Genomic DNA, 22,335 nt, shown 5'->3' on the forward strand with positions numbered 1-22,335 from the left:
GCGCATAGACGACGTCGTGACGTACAGCAGCGGGATTGGTTCCTAACGAAGCCAAGATGGCGACCAAAGACAGAGCGGTTATTATGAAAATGTATATTTTAAAAAAGCAGAAGTGAAACATTCTACGATAATTTACATACCTTAATCAATGGAATAAAAAAAATTAACAATTAACCTTCAAATTGTAAAACAGAAGTATTCATTCATGTCCTTTGTTGACATGCCGTTTTTGACTATGTATTAAAATTATGCATTTTGTCCCAGAAGTTAAAGCGAACTCGTTAGTTCAATTTTAAGGATTTATTGTGACTCTAATAAAAACAAAACAAACAAAACAAACAAACAAACAAACAAAATTAAAAATATATACCCTAACCGCAGTCTGCGATCGGGACCTGGTTTCCATGGTAGCAGTAAACAGGTCGATGGGAACAGGTACCAGTTGCACCATGATTTTCTCCTGTGAAACAGCCGCCACCGAAGTGAACTAATAGGCATGTGGACATCAGCAGGTAAGATGAACCGTCTCTGCGCCGTGAATTCGCAGCTGATAGGGATGATAGAAAATCTGACACTTGAATGTTTATTTAATACCAGACAGCGGTAATATCAAGTGGTAGTCTCGAACGAATGTAAACTGGGCAGAGTTTTTGTTAGAAAATACAGCTTTATCGGCAGTTAGCTTGGTGCATCAGAATAAAGCTGGGTCAAGGCACCAGCTTTGTGGTGTCAAGCAATAAATGTAGCTACTGTGTACTGTACCTAATATGCAGTAGGTTATGATGATGATATTATTAAGAGGTATCCTATGAACCAGGGAGAGGAGTGAGTTCACCTGTGTGTTGTATGATTTTGGTGAACCAGTTAGCATTTCAGTTGGTACAGTGTTTGCCCAGGTCTCTGAAGAAAATCAGAGTACTGAGTGAGTATCACTCTATACCTGGGTGTTAATTCAGAGCTGACAGGTGTAGCCAAGCTGTCTCATGCACAGCAACTTGACCCACTCTACAGTCCACTGCACGTGGAAACAGTAAGTCAGCAATAACAGAAAATAAGTAGACAACAATACATTTGCAGCTATTGAACATAATAGTTTTAAGCATTAAACACTTGGTATTTTTACATTATATGATTGTTGCCGTGCTCTCTACAGCAGAATGTGTTAGACCAGACCACAAAACACAGACCACCTTGAAGAATGAGAGCTGATTCCAGTATGAAAACCACAGAGTCCAAATTGACTGTCCAACTGGACGAGGGAGAACATCAAGCTCCTGACAGATGTTGCACACCTTGCACACACAGTGGTGAGACACAAAGAGCAAATTAGTTAACAGGTGTTTACATATGCTTGACATCTTAAAATATATTTCCTGTAGACTAAACTTCTTCGAAGTTTGTGCATATCAGGAAGTTTGTAAGCCTATCCTAAAACAAGAAATGCACTAATTGTCTTTTTTCTCATTTGTATTTATAAAACAATTGCATAAATGTCTACTTATGTAAAGGTAAATGCATCGTTGGATAGGGAATGTTCTGTCTTATTCTGTTTTAATTCATAATACAGGAAGATTCGTCAATTTAATTAATAACCAGTCACTAGCAATGAGTGACTTAACTCTTCCATGGACTTTGTTTTCATAGACTGGCCTGAATTAATCATGAGGTCACACTCAGGACACATGGGCAAATGTTTGAATTCAGAAACCATGCATTAAAGTTTAATAGCTTTGCTCTTTTTGGCTCTAAACTGAAGATGTCAGGGATTAAGCTTCTGTTACATTCTCCTTGGCCTTTGATCACCGTGGCATACCTAATGTTAAGAATCAACACCTCTGTGCCTCTCAAATATATTTGGTTAATATTTTATGCATTTAGATACTAATCTTTTCCGTCATCTGAGTACCTGGTGTTCACTGTATGTATGTAATGAATATTTAACATCTGCAGTGTTACAGGTTGAAAGACGCTTAGGAATGTGTGGTTGTTCTTCTGCTTCTCTTCCTTATGTTTAAGAATAGTTAATAGTCCACATAGTCACATCGAAATCATTCACTTAGCCTATTGTAGCGATATACTGTATGTATAACATTGAGTCTCTGTTACAGCAAGTGCGGGAGATGATGGAAGCCAGTCTATGGATCAGACTGCTGTAGTCCAACAATGCAAGCAAGATGAAGAAAAAAGCCCACAAATAAGTATATATATTTATATGTTTTATGTATACTGATATGATATGATGCCAGTGCAGGCAACAGCAGTTTGTAATATACTCAAATCACTTATTCACTTGAGAAATTGTCTTCATTTTCACAAAATCTTTATAATTTGTTCATATACTGTATGTCTGATGAACAGTGTGTTTATGTGTGTGTCAGCTACACCTCCTGAGGGCAAACTTCGTCGCAGTATTACCAGTTTGCCTGTTTTTAATCCAGAGAGACTGAGGATAGCCAAAGCTCAGGTGGACAAAGCTGTCAAGGTTAGAACATTACTCAACACATGAAAAGTCTGTGATCAGTATGATGAAGCCACTCATTATTAGTACGTCTACTGTCCATCTTTCCTTGTAGATGCATAAGGTCTTCTCTGTCCACGGTCCTTACCCTGTCATCCGGGAAGCACTGAGGGCCAGAGGATGGGTGGAGCAGTTCAAGCCTCGCTCCAAACGCCATGCACACAAGCATCACAGTGATGTGAGCAGAACCAACAGCTTTCACAGTAATGACGCTGGTGAAAGTGATGACAGTGATGGTGAGCTACAGTAGGCAGAAGTACGACTGTTTCAGAAATCTTGCCTCAGACTTTTCTTTTTATATGTCTTTCATATTTCTCATTCTATTCAGACAACTCAGAGTCTGAAAAAGAGCCAGATCCAGATGGACTGTATGACATCATGGTAAGAAAAAATGCATGTTTTTCCCAATGTGAGGCTATGGGGAAAATAAACATTTCACAGAGTGAAATTAAGTGTTTACATTCTCCAAATATTATTTCATTTGCCATTATCCTGAAAAAACATCCTTTCTCTGCCAATCCTCCCATCTGTTGATATCCTAGAGAAGGTGTGTTTCTCTATCCCAGGGGTTCATTTATTAATTAATGACCAATTTATTTTTGTCTTATCAATGAAAGAGGGCACTTTTCATTTTATATTTTGCACACAAAATTTACTTTTAAAAAATTGTTATTTTTTATATATTACAGTTAAATATATGTTGTTTGTTTACAAAGTTTTGAAAATATAATCACACCCCTTTGGCACAGGAACAAATTTTGCGTAATTTTTTTCAAATCAAAAATGCTGAAGCGAGAGTTGGGGGTGCTTGGTTAAAAATTTATATTTCAGGGGGTCCTCCACTGTAAAAAGTTTGAGAACCACTGCTCTATCCAAACAGAAATGTGGATTTGCCTTGGAGTACCTCTACCAGAGAGATCTCTACCCCAGTTGACCATAAACAGTGGTCTGTATTTCACAACCTGAAATAAGACTAACAAATGAAGTACATATTCTTATACAACTGTCCAACATTGAAATATTATCTTAATCAGAAAATGCTCCATTCAGAGCATCAAAAATGTAAAATGGTGTTTTCATGACAGGAATAATGATACAAAAAAAGTGTTCTTGTTCTTCATGAATTTCTGCTGAGGTTTATAAAACATAAATTTTGCTTGTTCCACAGTCTCGCTTGGTCCGCCATGAAATGGTTTATTTCTACTGGACGAACCGAAGAGATGCCATCAACACTAACAATCTGTACAAAGAGCAAATTACCAATCATTTTGCAAAAGCAGGAAGCTTTACCACCAAAGTACATTATTAAGTTGTTTTGAACAAAAGTGGTATCAATGGATGATCCATCCTTTCCACTCATGAGCCGTCTTTCCATTTTTCAGGTGGGATTATGTGTGAACCTCGGGAAACTGCACTGGTTTGATTCGGCAGATCCAGACACTTTCTTCCCCCGCTGTTATAGACCGGCAGCACAGGGTGAAAAGCATGCCTTCATTGGTGAGATCTCACCTTATGCTTCTCAAAGTTTGTCTCTTTCCTGTGTATTTATATTTTCTGTTTGCTTACACCTCTTCCTCTGTTTCTGGTGCTCTCTAGAGGACTACAGAAGAACTGCCTGCGTTAGTCTGTTGAAGTACATTGTGGAGAGAGAACAGGGCGACAAAACGAGTGGCATAATTCATACAGTTCAGAGTATGAAGAACTCATAAAAATACATACTCAAAAACAATACAGATACATGCAAATATGTACTACTTACATACATACCACATGAAAAGTTTTCTTTCTATACCTTCAGATAAGAAAAAAAGACAGAAACGCCGATACAAATCAGTGGTGCTTCCTAAAGTGATTGACTTTGCTCTAAAAGTATGCCAAGAGTTTCTGGAGAGTCTGGAGCACAACGACATAGACATAGGCTTGGAGTCACCACACACACTTACAGAAGAGCAATGGACAGACTTTATTGAGAGTTACTACCTCATTGTTCAGTAAGTACAATTTGTTTCTCTGTGTGTGAGAGAGAGCATGGATATTAAGCAAACCTTGAACTTCGGTTTCACTATAGTTTCCCCTCTTTCTGCTACATGATTCAGTCGTGGAATAGAGACTGAGAACTGTAATCATTTGGTGAACTGCTGTAAGAATATGCTGCAAAAGCTCAGGGAGGTCAGTCCACAGCTGGACATAGATGGCATACACAACATCTGGATCATCAAACCTGGAGCAAAGTCCAGAGGCAGAGGTAAGAAGTCAAACATCACTGAACAGTTCCAATAACATCTACCTACCACGCTTGACTGACCTAGATCACCTGCCTTTTAGGGATCAAATGTGCCAAACGCCTGCATGATATCCTCAGGCTGACAGACGGTGATCCGACCCTGATCAGGGATAGCAAGTGGGTAGTCCAGAAGTATCTGGAGCGTCCCTTACTGGTCCATGACACCAAATTTGATGTGCGCCAGTGGTTCCTGGTCACGGACTGGAACCCTCTTACTGTGTGGTTCTATAAAAAGTGTTATTTGCGCTTTTCCACACAGCTTTACTCACTGGATACACTAGACAGGTAAGACGGTGATATCCAAAATCCAAGTATCAGAAGTATCTGGTTTTGAATAAGTGCATCACATTAAGATAGTAGTTGGTTTCATTTTACTCTCAAAGCAGCAGAGTTCAGACTTGAGTCAATTTTAGCTCAAGGTTTGTTTAATTGGTGCCTGTGTTCCGGTTAATCTTTCAATAATATTTCAGTCTTTAATAACACTAATTGCTTTGCATGGCTAACGCTACAAATCAACCTATGTTGACACTGAAAATATTTATTAGAGGAAAAATATTTACATATCTTTGTGGGTCATAAATATTTTGTCCTATCCATTGTAAACTTTTATTAATAATTTGAGAAATGTTTGAGAAAAAGCATGTGGAAATGCCTGCTTTAAATAGGAAACGAGATTATAGATATTTAGTTTTGATTTGGGTGTATTTCTTTTTACTATATTTAACAGAAAGGGTGGCCACAATAGTTTATTAAAAGACAGTGACATAAAATTGAAAAACAGCTACAGGTAAATTTTGCTTCTTGACAGTTTTTGTGTTTATCGTCAGTGATTTTGCTGCTATTCTGCACTGAATTTACACTAAATATAAACAGGAAAGTAGAAATGCATTTTAAAAAATGGGAAAACACTTAACAGTTTCATTAAGTAGCCTCTTCTTTGATCTTTCACGTTTCCTCATACTTTTTTCCTGTCACTAATTCCAGTTATTTCTCCCTAATTTGGGACTTCTTTTCCCATTCTCCCCAGCTCTGTACACTTGTGCAATAACTCCATCCAGAAGCATCTGATGCCTTCCCAACAACGCCATCGAGGCATCCCAGCGGACAACATGTGGTCAGATGAGCAGTTCAAGACCTTTCTGTCAAGCCAGGGTCAGGAAGCTCAGTGGGAGTCTGTTGTCATCTGTGGGATGAAGAAGGCTGTGATCCATGCGTTGCAGACAGCACAGGACCTAGTGGAGTCACGCAAAAACACTTTTGAACTGTACGGAGCCGACTTCATGTTAGGTAGGATATCGGAGGGTAACTTGTGTAATCCCTGGTTCTTTGATAACAGACTGAGGTGTTTCACTATGGGAATCGCCTTGGACAAGACCATCTACGGACGCTCCAATGACATCACGTCTGTCAATGACAGACCGGTCAAGCCAAGCTTGAAGACCTGCCCCCTATTATTACCATGGTCAACTGCCCCCTCCTAAATCATTCTAAGCCGGGTTCTTTCCATGCCTGCAAGGAGGGAAATGTTGGTGAAACACCTCACTCTGTTATCAAAGAACCAGGGCTTTGCAAGTAACCATCTGTTCTTTTTCCAATTTCGCTCGGTGTTTCACTATGGGAGATATAGCCCACTCCCGGATTGCAACCGCTCCCTGACGTCATGACCCTTGACGACTTCGAGAGAGATCTTTACACTAGATCATCAGTACCTGCCTCCAGTACAGCATGAGATAGTGACAGATGAATGACATCAAGCCTATAAAAGCACACTAATGTGTGTGGTGTAGCTCAACTTACTCCTGTACAAATGTCCTGAACTGACACTCCTCTGAATAAGGCCCATGATGAGGCCATGCCTCTGGTAGAGTGGGCTCTCACTCCCAGAGGAGGCTAAGAGCCCTTACATTTGTTAGCAAGAGAAATGGCCTCCACTATCCAGTGCAACAGCCTTTGACAAGATAGTGGCCTGCCCTTATGAGTGGTGGCCCAGGAAACAAACAGCTGATTGGTTCTCCTGAACCCAGCTGTTCTATCAACACACATCCCAGAGCCCGCACAGGGCACAGGGTGTGAAGTTGTTTGTCTGAGGAGAATGGTGGAGGGTGAAAGGCTAAGAGCTCTAAAGTAGGACATCTATATGATGACTCCACTATTTTAGGTACAAATGCTGGATTAGGTCACAGACATGCTTTAGCACACCCAGAGGCCAACTGCACACAGGAGGGCTGACAAAGCCTATAGGTCACTCACTCGCTTCGCAGGGGTCAGAGCCAGCAGCAAAGCAGTCTTAACTGAAAGAAATCTTAACCCCACCACCTCAGTGGGCTCAAATGGGTCATGTGAAAGGGCATCCAGAACAAGGAACAAATCCCACAAAGTTACTAGTGGCCTGGACACTGGGAGCTTACAGTGGGCCCCCTTCATGAAGTGATACACCAAAGGATGTTGCCCCACTGACTTATCACCAAAACCTACGTGACAAGTTGAAATTGCTGCCAAATAGACCTTAATTGTGGAAAAAGCTCTTCCTTTATCCACCAGCTCCAGCAGAAAACAAAGTGCCTCCACCACAGACCACTTGAAAGGGATAGTACCCCTATCATTGCACCATTCCTCAAAAACCCACCACTTACCACTGTAAAGTGAGCGAGTGGAGGAGACTCTGGCATTCTGAATAGTGTCAGTTACATCAAGGGACAGGCCTGCTGCGTTCACGTTCCATCCAGGCCCACAGGTCTGAGTGAGGAGGATAAATCTCACCCCGTGCCTGGGAAAGAAGATCTCTGCATATGGGGAGTGACCATGGCTCGTTCACCAGAAGCTGCATTATATCTGCTATACAACACACCGCGCTGTTACTTTCACTTTGCGGTACAGATGACGTTGACAGTAGAGATGCAGTCCATTGTTGAAAATCCCTCATCACAAGCAGCTTTCATTGCACCACAGATATCAACAATGCCATGAATCCGAGAAGCCGGAGGCACAGTGGGCTGGCAGGAGCCTCTTGCCATCATACAGGTCCTGCTCCATTCCCTCAGCACCCTAGTCTGCTGACCACAGGATTCCTAGCTTGGCTGCAGCCCTTTAGCAGACCTCATACAAGACACTGTCCATTGGTGGAACAACCTCATTAGCACTTGATTTTCTGGACTGCTAGGATGAGGAAGAAGAGTCAGAAGAATAGTCTTATTCTTCCTCCATATCCTCCATGTTGAGGAGGTCAGAGTTGGCATCACACTCTGCGTCTTCATCTCCCAGTAGCCCTTGATCCAAACCCTCGAAAAGTGGGGGCATAACTGGGGATTCTGTGTCCATCATGTTTGCGCAGTTCATTGGAGCTCTCGCATGATGGCGGTCAGTCATGGGAGTTGTGGCTGCCAGACAGGGATCCTGACTGTTCCCTACAGCTATTCTCAGCCTTCTTTCCAAAATGTTCTCTGGCATTGAAGAGCAGTGAGAACAGGATTGCAGGTCAGCTATTGAAGCCTGAGCATGTTTATTGCCCATGCACACTATGCACAATGGGTGAGGATCCCTGCCCGAGATGGTCCCACTACATGATGTGGGACACAGGTGGGATGCAGCCTCCTTAGCCTTTGGCTCTGAACCTTTGGCGGGGGTAGCGGCTGTAGACATGCTAATAGCAAGGGGGATAAGGTCATGATAAATCATTAGACTTGGCTCATCAAAACACGTTAGCACCTGTCCACGTTAGAGGTTACAGCACAACTGTAACCTAGCAAGTAGCAATGTCATGAGTTAGGTTGTCATAACACGTTAGCTAAACTTGGGGAATAAGTCTGGATAACAACCTAATGTTACCCAAACCGGTACAATTCAAACTTACCTTGATGCGTCAGTCTGATACTTCTCATGAAATACTTAGTGCGATCCGGACTAGAGTGGAAACTGCATTCGGCAACGTACTCCTTGACAGGACTCCTGGGAAGTGTTGAGCAGCTAGCCAAAAGCCTGAAACACGTTGAGAGAGCGAAGTTGTTTCTCACGAGAGGGCAAGAATGATTTAGGAGGGTGTGGTCAACCATGGTAATAAGAGGGAGTGGGTCTCCGAGCATGGCTTAACCGGTCTGTCATTGACTGACGTGATGTCATTGGAGCTTCCGTAGTTGGTCACACCCAAGACAATTCCCTTAGCGAAGTTAGAAAAAGAACACTGTGTAGTTTTCATTGTTTGTCTCACACAGATAATTCATTAGCTGCAAATACTGTAATCAATGCTATATAGTTTTTTTAGGTTTATTATTTAAAAGGGACAGTGCATATGGACAGACATATCAATGTAAATTTTTTTAGGTTTATTATTTAAAAGGGACAGTGCATATGGATGGACATATCAATGTAAATATGCCCGAATCAGTCAATATGCTACTTTACAGCTGTAGTCCTTGGAGCACCTGTAGCACACAATTTCCCCTGGGATTAATAATATTATTATATCGTATATTAATAGTATTCTGATTCTGAAGCCGTAGTTTGAGGTGGGTTTTGAATGCATTGAAGGTAGTACATTCTGTTGTATATACAGTGTAAACAATACCTTTAGTGATTGTGTTATGTGTTTTTCAGGTCATGACTTGCGTCCATGGTTAATAGAGATCAATGCCAGTCCCACCATGGCTCCATCCACACCTGTGACAGCCCGTCTGTGTGCTGCTGTACAGGAGGACACATTACGAGTTGTCCTGGACCGAAGAACAGATCGCACTGCCAACACTGGAGACTTTGAGCTCATATACCGACAGGTAAACAAGAGTTCTGTGTCTTTTTTTCCACCAGTAGGAATTCACTGACCCTGGATTCATACCGATACGAATGTTTAAAATAACAGTTTGGCTGGTAGCCATCACAAGTAACTGCTTTTTGTTGTTTTTTTTTTTGGTTTTGGTTGTTTTTGTCTGTTGTTCGGGGCTTCATCACACCATCATTGAATGAGCACAAATACAATATGTGCTCATTTATAATATAGAGGATTTGTAATTTTATTTTGCATCACTGTGTGCCTTTCCAACATCCAGATGTAACAATAATGCATAGAAAAGATGATCTCTTTGAGTATCCATCCCTGCATTCACATATAACAAACATACGACAGCATAAAAGATTAAATAATGAAAACAATATAAAAGACATAACAAGACAAAAACAACATGAAGGACATAACAAGACAAAAAAAAAAAAAAACAACGTAAAAATGTTAGACAGACAAAAATGTAAAAGGCAAAACAAAATATTAGACATAAGATGAAAATAATTGTGTTTTACAACTGTGTTATTATCTGTCCTTGTCCTTGAGTGAAGTTTGTACTTGTAGCACCTCTTTACATTTATGCATCCCTACTGGTTCATGTGTCTATAAATGATCCCTGCCATCAGAGTGATACTCAGTAGATGTTACTTTTCTCTCCAGGCAGCAGTAAAGGTTCCACAGTATTTAGGAATCAAACTACTCGTTGAGGGTTTTGAGATCAAAAGCTCCTGTCCACTTCCTCCTCTGCGGTCCGCCAAACATTCAGCATCAAAACGCTGCGGCCCCGACAAGAACAAGGAGTCTGCAGCAGAAAAAGCACCGCCTCTGCCAAAGACATCATTCAAAGGTACAGTGAATCATCTGAAGAACGCCGACAGTGCAGTTGTGCTACGTCCTCCTGTGCCCTGCGCGACACCTGTGTCCACGCTGAGTGAAACCTTAACACTTAACCTCCCGCTGACTGTGACCAAGTCCATCTACCTGCCCATAAGTGCTCACTCTCTGTTTTCACGCAGAACTTCAGGGTTATCAAAGGCCTACGCTGACAGATTTAAACCCTGTAACATGCAAAAGTATCCTCATTTGGCTTTGGAGATGACTGTTCCAAAATAAGTCCATTCATTGAGCCACCAGGACTTGAACACTGGCCTATAAAAAACATAAACACATCAGGAAATAAAAGCATTGAGACTGTCATTGTGTAATGAGTATTTCTTTCCATGCTGAAAACTTTTGCAAACCACTGACCTGTTCTTTCAGTTTGAACACTCTATTAAAGGACATTAAGGTCTACCTCATAATGAAGTAGCATCAGACCACTTACTTCTCATAGATTTTCTCTTTTGTGATAGAAAAATCTGTAATTATAAATTTGAATGGACTCAATCTTTGTCATGTTTGTCAAGACTTGCAACTATGTAGTATTTACTACGGTGGCCCAGAGGTGCAACAGGCCAAAAAATTATCCACTAGATGAAAAAAATTATCTACTACAAGAAAAAAAAAGAGAACAGCCTAAAAAAATTATCCACTAGATGAAAAAAATTATCTACTACAAGAAAAAAAAAGAGAACAGCCTAAAACAATTATCCACGAGATGAAAAAAATGATCTACTACAAGAAAAAAAAAAAGAGAAAAATAGCCCAAAAAAATTATCCACTATAAGGAAAAAAAAAGAGAACAGCCTAAAAAAATTATCCACTAGATGAAAAAAATTATCTACTGCAAGAAAAAAAGAGAACAGCCTAAAAAATTATCCACTATAAGAAAAAAAGAGAACAGCCCAACAAAAAATTATCCACTAGATGAAAAAAAAATCCCCTATAAGAAAGAAAGAGACCAGCCAAAAAATTATCCACTAAAAGAAAAAAAAAAGAGAACAGGCAAAAAAAATTATCTACTAGCCCAAAAAATTATTCACTATAAGAAAAAAAAAAAGAACAGGTGAAAAAAATTATCTACTATGATGAAAAAAAAAGAGAGCAGCCCAAAAAAATATCCACTATAAGAAAAAAAAAACATCATCCACCTTTTCAATTACGGGGGCGCTGTTTACCCGAAAGGTGTCTTGCTTTAAAATTAAGGCCACCACAAAAATAAAAGGATAGGCTGAAAAATTTTAAGGCTTCGGCTAATGTGGCTAATGCTAAGGAAGTACCCCACCGGAAGTGGAGCTCGTGCGCTAAAAAATAGTTATTTTAAAATATAGATATTTCCATTAATATAGTTTGCAAAGCAGTTAAAGGATTAAATACGGTTCCAGTGTCTGCTCAAGGTTAGGCATGGACGTTAAATGGTTAAGGTTAGGGTTAGGGTATGGTTGGGGTTAGTTTTCAGTGGTAAATGGCCCTTGTGTGCACTGTGTGAAGGTTCGTTGCTAAGCTAATGCTAACGCGAAAAGTTGACGGCAACTTTGTGAACTACCAGTGCGAGTAAACAATTGTGTGATTACGGTGTTGAATTGTTCAACTGCCTGACATTCAATATCATTTTTGATGAATATTCGCTACAAGAAGTTCTAAAATTATTTTATTTTGAGAGGAGGAGAAGAGGAGCTTCCTGTGGAGCTCCACTATCATGGCATCGCCCATTTGTTGAGAGACAGCAAGTGCATATTGCGGCACCGACATCTGGTGCCGTGGCACCTCGGCTGGTGCCGCGAGGTACCGTGGCACCTCGGCTGGTGTGGCACCACGGTTGATGCCGCGAGGTGCCGTGGCACCTCGGCTGGTGCCGCAACGTACCGCGGTACCACGGCTCGGTGCCAGGTACCCCAGCACGGCACCGCGTACCATGGCTCGGTACCACAGCTCAGCTCGTTGCCAGGTGCCGAGGCACTGCAGTACCACGGCACACATCTTTATCTCCACAAAATGTCCTTCTTGATCTAGTGTTAGTGAAGACACTCCGTTTGAGTTGAGGAGGAGAGGTCTACCTGCAAACAAATGGGCGATGCCATGATAGTGGAGCTCCACAGGAAGCTCCTCTTCTCCTCCTCTCAAAATAAAATAACACAAAGTTGCCGTCAACTTTTCGCGTTAGCATTAGCGTAGCAACGAACCTTCACACAGTGCACACAAGGGCCATTTACCACTGAAAACTAACCCCAACCATACCCTAACCTTAACCATTTAACGCCCATGCCTAACCTTGAGCAGACACTGGAACCGTATTTAATCATTTAACTGCTTTGCAAACTATATTAATGGAAATATCTATATTTTAAAATAACTTTATTTTTTAGCGCACGACCTCCACTTCCGGTGGGGTACTTCCTTAGCATTAGCCACATTAGCCGAAAGCCTTAAATTTTTCAGCCTATCCTTTTATTTTTTGTGGTGGTCTTAATTTAAAGCAAGACACCTTTCGGGTAAACAGTGCCCCCGAAATGGAAAAGGTGGATGATGTTTTTTTTTTCCTTATAGTGGATATTTTTTGGGCTGTTCTCTTTTTTTTCTTGTAGTAGATAATTTTTTTCATCTAGTGGATAATTTTTTTAGGCTGTTCTCTTTTTTTTTCTTATACTGGATAATTTTTTTGGGCTGTTCTCTTTTTTTTCTTGTAGTAGATAATTTTTTTCATCTAGTGGATAATTTTTTTAGGCTGTTCTCTTTTTTTTTTCGTGTAGTAGATAATTTTTTTCGTCTAGTGGATAATTTTTTGGCCTGTTGCACCTCTGGGCCACCGTAATTTACAGATGTGTATTTGATTTTTTTTTTTTTTTTAACCCACACTGGAGTATTTTCTACGGTGGCCCAGAGGTGCAACAGGCCAAAAAATTATCCACTAGATGAAAAAAATTATCTACTACAAGAAAAAAAAAAGAGAACAGCCTAACAAAATTATCCACTAGATGAAAAAAATTATCTACTACAAGAAAAAAAAGAGAACAGCCCAAAAAAATTATCCAGTATAAGAAAAAAAAAGAGAACAGCCTAAAAAAATTATCCACTAGATGAAAAAAATTATCTACTACAAGAAAAAAAAGAGAACAGCCCAAAAAAATTATCCACTATAAGAAAAAAAAGAGAACAGCCTAAAAAAATTATCCACTAGATGAAAAAAATTATATCTACTTCAAGAAAAAAAAAAAGAGAACAGCCTAAAAAAATGATCCACTATAAGAAAAAAAGAGAGCAGCCTAAAAAAAATTATCCACTACATGAAAAAAATTATCTACTACAAGAAAAAAAAAGAGAACAGCCTAAAAAAATTATCCACTAGATGAAAAAAATTATCTACTACAAGAAAAAAAAAAAGAGAACAGCCCAAAAAAAATTATCCACTGTAAGAAAAAAAAGAGAACAGCCTAAAATAAATTATCCACTAGATGAAAAAAAAATCCCCTATAAGAAAAAAAAGAGACCAGCCAAAAAAATTATCCACTAAAAGAAAAAAAAGAGAACAGGCAAAAAAAAAATTATCTACTAGCCGAAAAAATTATTCACTATAAGAAAAAAAAAAAAAGAACAGGTGGAAAAAATTTATCTACTATGAGAAAAAAAAGAGAGCAGCCCAAAAAAATATCCACTATAAGAAAAAAAAACCATCATCCACCTTTTCAATTACGGGGGCGCTGTTTACCCGAAAGGTGTCTTGCTTTAAAATTAAGACCACCACAAAAAATAAAAGGATAGGCTGAAAAATTTTAAGGCTTTCGGCTAATGTGGCTAATGCTAAGGAAGTACCCCACCGGAAGTGGAGGTCGTGCGCTAAAAAATAAAGTTATTTTAAAATATAGATATTTCCATTAATATAGTTTGCAAAGCAGTTAAATGATTAAATACGGTTCCAGTGTCTGCTCAAGGTTAGGCATTGGCGTTAAATGGTTAAGGTTAGGGTTAGGGTATGGTTGGGGTTAGTTTTCAGTGGTAAATGGCCCTTGTGTGCACTGTGTGAAGGTTCGTTGCTAAGCTAATGCTAACGCGAAAAGTTGACGGCAACTTTGTGTTATTTTATTTTGAGAGGAGGAGAAGAGGAGCTTCCTGTGGAGCTCCACTATCATGGCGTCGCCCATTTGTTTGCAGGTAGACCTCTCCTCCTCAACTCAAACGGAGTGTCTTTACTAACACTAGATCAAGAAGGACATTTGTGGAGATAAAGATGTGTGCCGTGGTACCGCAGTGCCTCGGCACCTGGCAACGAGCTGAGCTGTGGTACCGAGCCATGGTACGCGGTGCCGTGCTGGGGTACCTAGCACCGAGCCGTGGTACCGCGGTACCTCGCGGCACCAGCCGAGGTGCCACGGCACCAGATGTCGGTGCCGCAATATGCACTTGCTGTCTCTCAACAAATGGGCGATGCCATGATAGTGGAGCTCCACAGGAAGCTCCTCTTCTCCTCTCAAAATAAAATAATTTTAGAACTTCTTGTAGCGAATATTCATCAAAAATGATATTGAATGTCAGGCAGTTGAACAATTCAACTCCGTAATCACACAATTGTTTACTCGCACTGGTAGTTCACAAAGTTGCCGTCAACTTTTCGCGTTAGCATTAGCTTAGCAACGAACCTTCACACAGTGCACACAAGGGCCATTTACCACTGAAAACTAACCCCAACCATACCCTAACCTTAACCATTTAACGCCCATGCCTAACCTTGAGCAGACACTGGAACCGTATTTAATCCTTTAACTGCTTTGCAAACTATATTAATGGAAATATCTATATTTTAAAATAACTTTATTTTTAGCGCACGACCTCCACTTCCGGTGGGGTACTTCCTTAGCATTAGCCACATTAGCCGAAAGCCTTAAAATTTTTCAGCCTATCCTTTTATTTTTGTGGTGGCCTTAATTTTAAAGCAAGGCACCTTTCGGGAAAACAGCGCCCCCGTAATTGAAAAGGTGGATGATGTTTTTTTTTTTCTTATAGTGGATATTTTTTTGGGCTGCTCTCTTTTTTTTTTCTCATAGTAGATAATTTTTTTCACCCGTTCTTTTTTTTTTTTTTTTTTTTATAGTGAATAATTTTTTGGGCTAGTAGATAATTTTTTTTTTGCCTGTTCTCTTTTTTTTTCTTTTAGTGGATAATTTTTTGGCTGGTCTCTTTTCTTTCTTATAGGGGATTTTTTTTTTTTTCATCTAGTGGATAATTTTTTGGGGGCTGTTCTCTTTTTTTTCTTATAGTGGATAATTTTTTAGGCTGTTCTCTTTTTTCTTGCAGTAGATAATTTTTTGTCTAGTGGATAATTTTTTAGGCTGTTCTCTCTTTTTTTTTTCTTCCTTATAGTGGATAATTTTTTTGGGCTGTTTTTCTCTTTTTTTTTTTTCTTGTAGTAGATAATTTTTTTCATCTCGTGGATAATTTTTTTCGGCTGTTCTCTTTTTTTTTCTTGTAGTAGATAATTTTTTTCATCTCGATAATTTTTTTAGTCTGTTCTCTTTTTTTTCTTGTAGTAGATAATTTTTTTCATCTAGTGGATAATTTTTTTAGGCTGTTCTCTTTTTTTTTCTTGTAGTAGATAATTTTTTTCGTCTAGTGGATAATTTTTTGGCCTGTTGCACCTCTGGGCCACCGTAATTTTCACACTGTGGTTCTTCTAGAAGTTTTTTTTATAATTTATTTTGCCCATCTAGATAGGAAAACTCAATCAATTATTTAACCAGTCAATGAAGAACATAGAAATATAACTGTTTTTAGATTTTTTTGACTCTCTTGATGATGTCTTTAAGTCAGTCAACCTAAATTTTACCCAAAGATTTCTTTAATAAATAAATAAATGAATAGATAAATATAGAAATATGCAGCTTGGTAAATCTAAATTGATCTTTGTGAATTACTTAGGAAATGTAAGAGTTTTTGAGTTTAACATATTTTGATCAATTTCATCTGATCTGAAACCCCCCATGTTTTTCAGGATTTCATTTAGTCAAAGGAGGAAACGCATAATATTAAATCTCAACCATTTATTCAGTAATGCACAAAATATAGCAGTCAACATACAATCTGAGTTCACTTAATTCTTAAATTTTACAAATATCATGAACAAAACTCTGAATATAATTGTCTCAAAGTATAAAATTTACACTCACTGTACTGTAACAATGGATGTGCAGTGAAACGACACCCAAACTAATGTAACGCCACAATAACAGGACATAGCATTTCGCTGACACCCAGTCCATTTAGCGTTTGATTGTGCTGAAGTAAAAGAAGCTGCTTCCCGAGCTGAAATGCACTTGTGTGTAAGCTCCTTCAGGTTCATGTCGGGACAGGGGGCGACATCGTCAAACTTTAAGTTGCTGTTGTTTGGAATATTTTGATCATACAAGAAACATACTGTGTACAGGATGTTTTGGCAACGGAGTCTGAAAACAGTAAGGGTGCAAAACATTTTAGTAGTAAACAAAATAAAAGGCACACTAGCAACATTTGGGGGACACACAAATATCAACACAATTCAATAGCTACATGGCACCTTAATTACAGCGTAATAAGAGCACAGTTTTACTATTATAAACTTGGGTCCATCACTATCAAAATACCATCAAAATCAATCAAATAAACTTTAAAGTACAGTTATCTTAAGTGCTCTTCATGTTTAATAATCCCAGAGGTTTATGTGCTTAACATCAAAACTGTTTAAACTTCAAGCTCATCATAACTGAAGATTTGATCACATATTGTAGAAATTACACAAGGAAACATTTAAAGGCAACACGATGGATGCTCTCATATAGAGCTACAACCATTATTTCATGACTATTTGTTGACTATTAAATTTATTGCCAACCATTTTAATAAGGAAATCATTTATTTGTGTTGTTTTTAAAAGAAAAACATCAAAACTCTTTTAATTCCAGCTTGTATAATGTGAATATCTTGTGGTTTCTCTCCTCCTCTGTAACAGTAAACTGAATATGTTTTAGCTGTGGTCCAAAAAAAAAACATCTGAAAATGTCATCTTGATCTCACTCACTTTCTTTGTCACTATTTTATAGGCAATTAACAAATCAATTTAAACATGAAAATAACCAACAATGAAAATATTGATTAGTTGCAGTCCTACTCTGTTATACTGCATGCAGCACTTTGTGAAAGGAAATAACCAGCTGCTTTAGAGAAGCCTTTAGACCAATGTGCTCTCATCAGTTTAGGCACTCCAAGTGATTTGTTGTCACCATTTGCACAGACCGGACATAAGTTGTTACTGCACATGGCGGCGCCGTCTGTTTGCAGTGTTTTTCCCTTCATTCCCATATTTATATCTACTGTTTTTTTATGAAACATGCTGTATAAAATATGAGTTGAAATCATCTGCACAACCAACTACACGCACATTTCAGAGAAGAGACCCAACAGCTAAAAACTGTTAAAATCCTTTAAACCCTTGAACATAGATCAATAAATCATCGCTGGAATTCATCGCAACAAATCAACAGCTCTCCTTCAAAGTAATTATAAAGCACCTAATGATATAAGACTTTTGTGCTTCTTCAAATGTCACATAATTTACAAAATTATTTTATTATTCAGATTCTTATTTCAGTCTAAATAATAACCATTTTCTATGTTATTTATATTCAAGGTTAAGATGAGGTGTAGTGTGACTTTATACAGACTATACATCATAGGTGGCTGTGAAAGGAGTTTGGCACATGAACTAAAGAGAGGAAAACCTGCCAAAGTGTGATGACGAGTTGAATTCAAATGTTTTAATCTGTTCCCAGTTTGGCGATGAGTTCATCACAGATCTTGGTGAGCTCCTCAATCTCTTGGTTCTGTGACACAGAAACAGAAATAGTGGATAAGAAGTGAGGGTGAAGTTCACACACAAGCACAGGAGCACGATTTGAGGCAAGAATATTAACAATAGAACCACTAGGGTGTAGATATTATCGCTTTAGCATTTTCAGAAGCGTGTAATTCTGTTGATATAAAATACGTTCATCTCTTAGCTTCATTTTTCCTAAAATGGGTTTATTAATTATCTAGTGGAATATAAGCAGTGAAAGATACAGAGAAAAACAGAGCAGTGTTTTTCCTTTATATACTTAGTGTCCCAAGTTCTTCTACAATAAATCAGTTATTTAAAAGCATTAATTATCATGTTGATGATATGTTTTAGATCTGTTTCTAACATTAATTATAATTAGCACTGTGTTTCTTTGTTCCTCGTATTATACGTCACTTTGCACTTTTTTTTCGCGGTTCGCCGTGAAATTTTACTTAATTCATTCAATAATTAAATTACCAGTTGATTTTAATGCTTTTAATGAGAAGAGTGAATGGCTGTTCATTTGTCACTGGCTCTGTGATGAACTGGCAACATCCAAAGTGTATGAAACCTCTACCTAATGATAACTGGGATAGGCTCCAGCACCCCTGTGACACCCCCCCCCCACCCCCCACCCCCCCCAAAGACAATTAAACAGTTTGGAAAATAACTGAGTGAATGAATGAATAATCAACTTATTAAAACAAAACTTAAAACTTCTTAAAACATCTTAAAGAAATTGCATTTTTGCTCTTGTTCATGAAGGTTAAAATGTGTGCTCATCTTTGTGCATTTTTTTAACCAGTACTTTAAGACTTTCTATTTTTATACATAATCAATGTAATTTAAACATGCTTTTTTTCATCTTTTATCATAAATTTCAGCTTTTGAGTGCACTGTCTTTTCATAGTGTCTCTACTGAATCTACTTCAGTAATTTCTGAGGTTGTTCTACCTTTTGGAGGACGGCTCTTTCAAGTGACTCCACCTTCATCTGCTCCTTCCTGAGGCTGGCGCTGAGTGCGACGCTCTCAGCGTTGGCTTTGGCCCGAACCTGTGCGATCTCCTCATTAGCCCTGTGAGGAGAAAAGACAGTGAGGAAAACCTCTGAATAAATGTGAACTTTTAAGATTAAACACCAGTGAGGATCAGATTCTGTTATCACTTCAGGCATCTTTAGAATAATGAATGTTCAGTGGTGGAAAAAGGTTTTGTTCACCCCATGTATTTGTCATATATTGCATTAAGAATCACTCTGAAGTCATTGAACTCTGCCAAGTATTGTTCCATTCTTTTAACCCACATGCCCCCTTCTGCAAGTGCTCTGTTTCATCGAGGTCAAAACTAGATGTTTCAGCAAGATAATGAAACACATCCTGGGCATGATATGTCGAAAATGTCATGAATTTAGTTTTGTTATTTTTTTCTTGTTAATAAACTACAATCATTTGCATGTGTATGTGTCTGTCTGATGCAGCCACACCTTGTGCTGCAAGTATTTTATAATATCTGAAATTTTAAGGGTGTTAAAAAACTTTTTTCCTCTACTGTATACTCAGAATTCTGATACTTACTTGTCCAGTTTCTCCTCAGCATGGATTTTGAGGGTTTGATACCTCTGCTCCTCCTGCTTGATCCTCATCAGGTAATCCTGTGCACACTTCTTCAGCACGTCCTCATTCTAAATGATCCACACAGCGAACATTTACTCATCTGGCCCTGATGTGAAGTTAGATTGAGCAGCACGTCGGCAGTTCAAAGCTCTACTGACCTTCTTGAAGCCTTCGAGGACCCCCTTCATGTTCTCGTACCTCCTGAAAAGGTCAGCGAAGGAGCGCTCCACTGAGTTGAGGTCAGCGATGGCCTGATCCCGCTCTAAGGTCAACTGTCTGACGCTCTTACTACAGGACAGTGTCTTCTGCTGCTGCTCATCCTCTGCAAACAAAAAAGGGATTAAATGTATGGTTTTAAGGACAAAAAAGTCCACTTGACAAGAAACTACACTGTCATAATCATCTAGAGGAAAATATTTGACTTTTTATTCCACATTTGTCTGAAAAAATTAAGGCTAGTATGTTGTTGTTGTTTTGTTTTTTTTTAATATATTCCCCCTTTTTATATTCAGCGTCTTTTTCTGTTTAGGGCTGTTGAAGGAAAAACATTTATAAAGATAGTTTTCATATTCCAGAGAAGTTTGAGTATGTTTATAGCTAACAGATTCTTATGAAAGCAAATTGTGTTCATTTTTTGTTGTTTTTTGTTTGGTTGGCTGGTTGTTGACTTGGAGCAAAATCACCCATGGAGTCCACTTGTTGTTATAGTGTGTAAAAACTTTACAAACACAATATAACAACAGTACTTTACAATTTTAAAGAAGCATATAAATGTTCCTATTGTTTATATATAGGTGTTAAGATTTAGTTGGACCAAACAATTACATAAAATTTATACAAAAAGCTTAATTTTCAGCAGACCTTAAGGAGCAGGAAACACAGGATTTTCCAAAACATTGTTAAGAACTAAACAGCCTTATGCAACATGTGTACATCTATCAAAAATTAAAGTATTACCTAGATATAATCCTTGCTTGTTTGGTGCATGCAATGGAAATACTACATGTATTCAACCACCAGGTGGCAGCAACTTACCAATCATCTGGGCAACTGTTTTCTCATATTCAGCAACTATTTTCCTGAAAAAGTGTAAAGCATACATGTCATTAATTGATGTTTGAACAGTAATAATATAAACATAAGATTAGAAAGTGATCCAGAGAAACAACTTAGCATCGAACCTCATCTCCATAACCTCTGCTCTGCTTTCCTCAAACTTCCTCTTCCACTCATTGACCTCGATCTCTTTAGTGATGATCTGTTTGGAAGGAAGACAAAAGTGACTGGTGTGGTCAGATCTTTAAAACATATTCATCCTACAACACCACTGTTTGTCTGAGTGTGTGGGATGTTTCTTCTACCTCTTCTCTGATCAGAGTGAGCACTGCAGCCTTGTCCATCTCAGTGAGGGGTGTGGTGTCCTGGGACAGGGCAGCCGGGTCGGGGACGTCACTGCTGAGCACCTTCATTGTTTGGTTCATTGATATCTCACACTGTGAAATACAGACAAAACACAGTATAATGAAAAGATTATACATTCATGTTATATATCATTTACATCAGACTGTAAAGTCAAACTGGTTTTAATTCACTGTGAAAAAGACATGGAGAAAAGGAAAAAAAAAAAGTTTGTGACATTCAGAGGCCACAGCACAGGTCAGTTCAGTCAGAACCATATTGGGCTCAGCTGTGCGCTGTGTCATCATGCACACTGCTGAAAGGCTACAGGTGTCTCCAATGAGACAGCAGCAGTAACTGATAAAAGGGCGGAGCAGACGACGCTGCGGCTCCTATGCAAACTTCAGACTGCTGAGCAACAGACGTTTGGAAACTGCGGAGGGGCAGCCAGTGAGACTATTTATGAAATGTTTAGTTTATGTGCTGCACTAGAACTGTGACTATTTAATCATAATGATAGTCTCACATTAATGTGCTGTTGTGTGTGAGCGCACCGGAGCGCAAACAGGGTTTAAAGGGTTAACTTAAAGCTGCCTGTTGTAACTGCAAGTGGTGTTTTTTTTTTGTTAATTAGTAGGGTTATTTGTGGTTTATATTAAATATGATCATGTATTTTAAAAGTAAATTGCCTGGGTACAGGATTTCAACTAATTGTCAGTTAATTATAGTTAAAGTAGTGACTTTGTTGGGTTTAAATATTGTTAATTGAGTGTAATTAATGGGATTTTTTGTTTTACTTCTATTTATTCAGATGTGTTAAATATATATTATATATTATTATATATTTCTTGTTAATCAATTTAAATTAAACAATTTTTGTATTGTATCTATATGTAAATATCTATTTTTCTATATAATGGTGAATTTGTATTTATAGCATTTTGTACTTATTGGTCAATTAATTGTTTGTTTTGTGTTGTTTATTGTTAAAGGTTTTCCACCTAAAGATTAAAAACAATCACAGCATTCG

The 22,335-nt window shown here is 38.5% G+C and overlaps 2 protein-coding genes across 4 annotated transcripts in view; one reads left to right on the forward strand and one right to left on the reverse strand.

The window, feature by feature from the left end:
- The first annotated feature begins 357 nt into the window (after nt 1-357).
- LOC115419019 (tubulin monoglycylase TTLL3-like) lies at nt 358-10,772 on the forward strand. Its single transcript, XM_030133621.1, has 15 exons — nt 358-512; nt 1,154-1,307; nt 2,109-2,198; nt 2,379-2,482; nt 2,574-2,754; nt 2,847-2,899; nt 3,687-3,815; nt 3,901-4,015; nt 4,115-4,210; nt 4,317-4,509; nt 4,615-4,763; nt 4,844-5,087; nt 5,830-6,089; nt 9,393-9,568; nt 10,234-10,772. Exons 2-15 carry the CDS (start codon nt 1,199-1,201, stop codon nt 10,684-10,686), a joined length of 2,352 nt encoding a protein of 783 aa, XP_029989481.1. The 5' UTR covers nt 358-512; nt 1,154-1,198; the 3' UTR covers nt 10,687-10,772.
- A 5,697-nt stretch (nt 10,773-16,469) lies between these two features.
- LOC115419018 (transforming acidic coiled-coil-containing protein 1-like) overlaps nt 16,470-22,335 on the reverse strand; it is a 37,385-nt gene continuing 31,519 nt past the window's right edge. For all 3 annotated transcript variants that reach the window (XM_030133620.1, XM_030133617.1, XM_030133618.1), the window contains 7 exons: nt 21,269-21,400; nt 21,089-21,165; nt 20,943-20,986; nt 20,066-20,229; nt 19,869-19,975; nt 19,250-19,370; nt 16,470-18,299 (listed from right to left, as the gene is read on the reverse strand). In XM_030133620.1, coding sequence (XP_029989480.1) covers nt 18,234-18,299; nt 19,250-19,370; nt 19,869-19,975; nt 20,066-20,229; nt 20,943-20,986; nt 21,089-21,165; nt 21,269-21,400 — 711 coding nt within the window. In that variant the 3' untranslated portion in view covers nt 16,470-18,233. The remainder of the gene's footprint in view (nt 18,300-19,249; nt 19,371-19,868; nt 19,976-20,065; nt 20,230-20,942; nt 20,987-21,088; nt 21,166-21,268; nt 21,401-22,335) is intronic.

Source organism: Sphaeramia orbicularis, chromosome 5 (assembly GCF_902148855.1).
Source record: "Sphaeramia orbicularis chromosome 5, fSphaOr1.1, whole genome shotgun sequence".
In the NCBI taxonomy this organism is placed as follows: domain Eukaryota; kingdom Metazoa; phylum Chordata; class Actinopteri; order Kurtiformes; family Apogonidae; genus Sphaeramia; species Sphaeramia orbicularis.

Excerpts from the sequence above, each read along its gene's own strand:
- LOC115419019 (XM_030133621.1), top strand. The coding sequence starts at position 1,199 with ATGAGAGCTGATTCCAGTATGAAAACCACAGAGTCCAAATTGACTGTC. Across the intron at positions 2,755-2,846 it reads TGAAAGTGATGACAGTGATG|ACAACTCAGAGTCTGAAAAA; the intron begins GTGAGCTACAGT and ends CATTCTATTCAG. Across the intron at positions 4,510-4,614 it reads AGTTACTACCTCATTGTTCA|TCGTGGAATAGAGACTGAGA; the intron begins GTAAGTACAATT and ends TACATGATTCAG.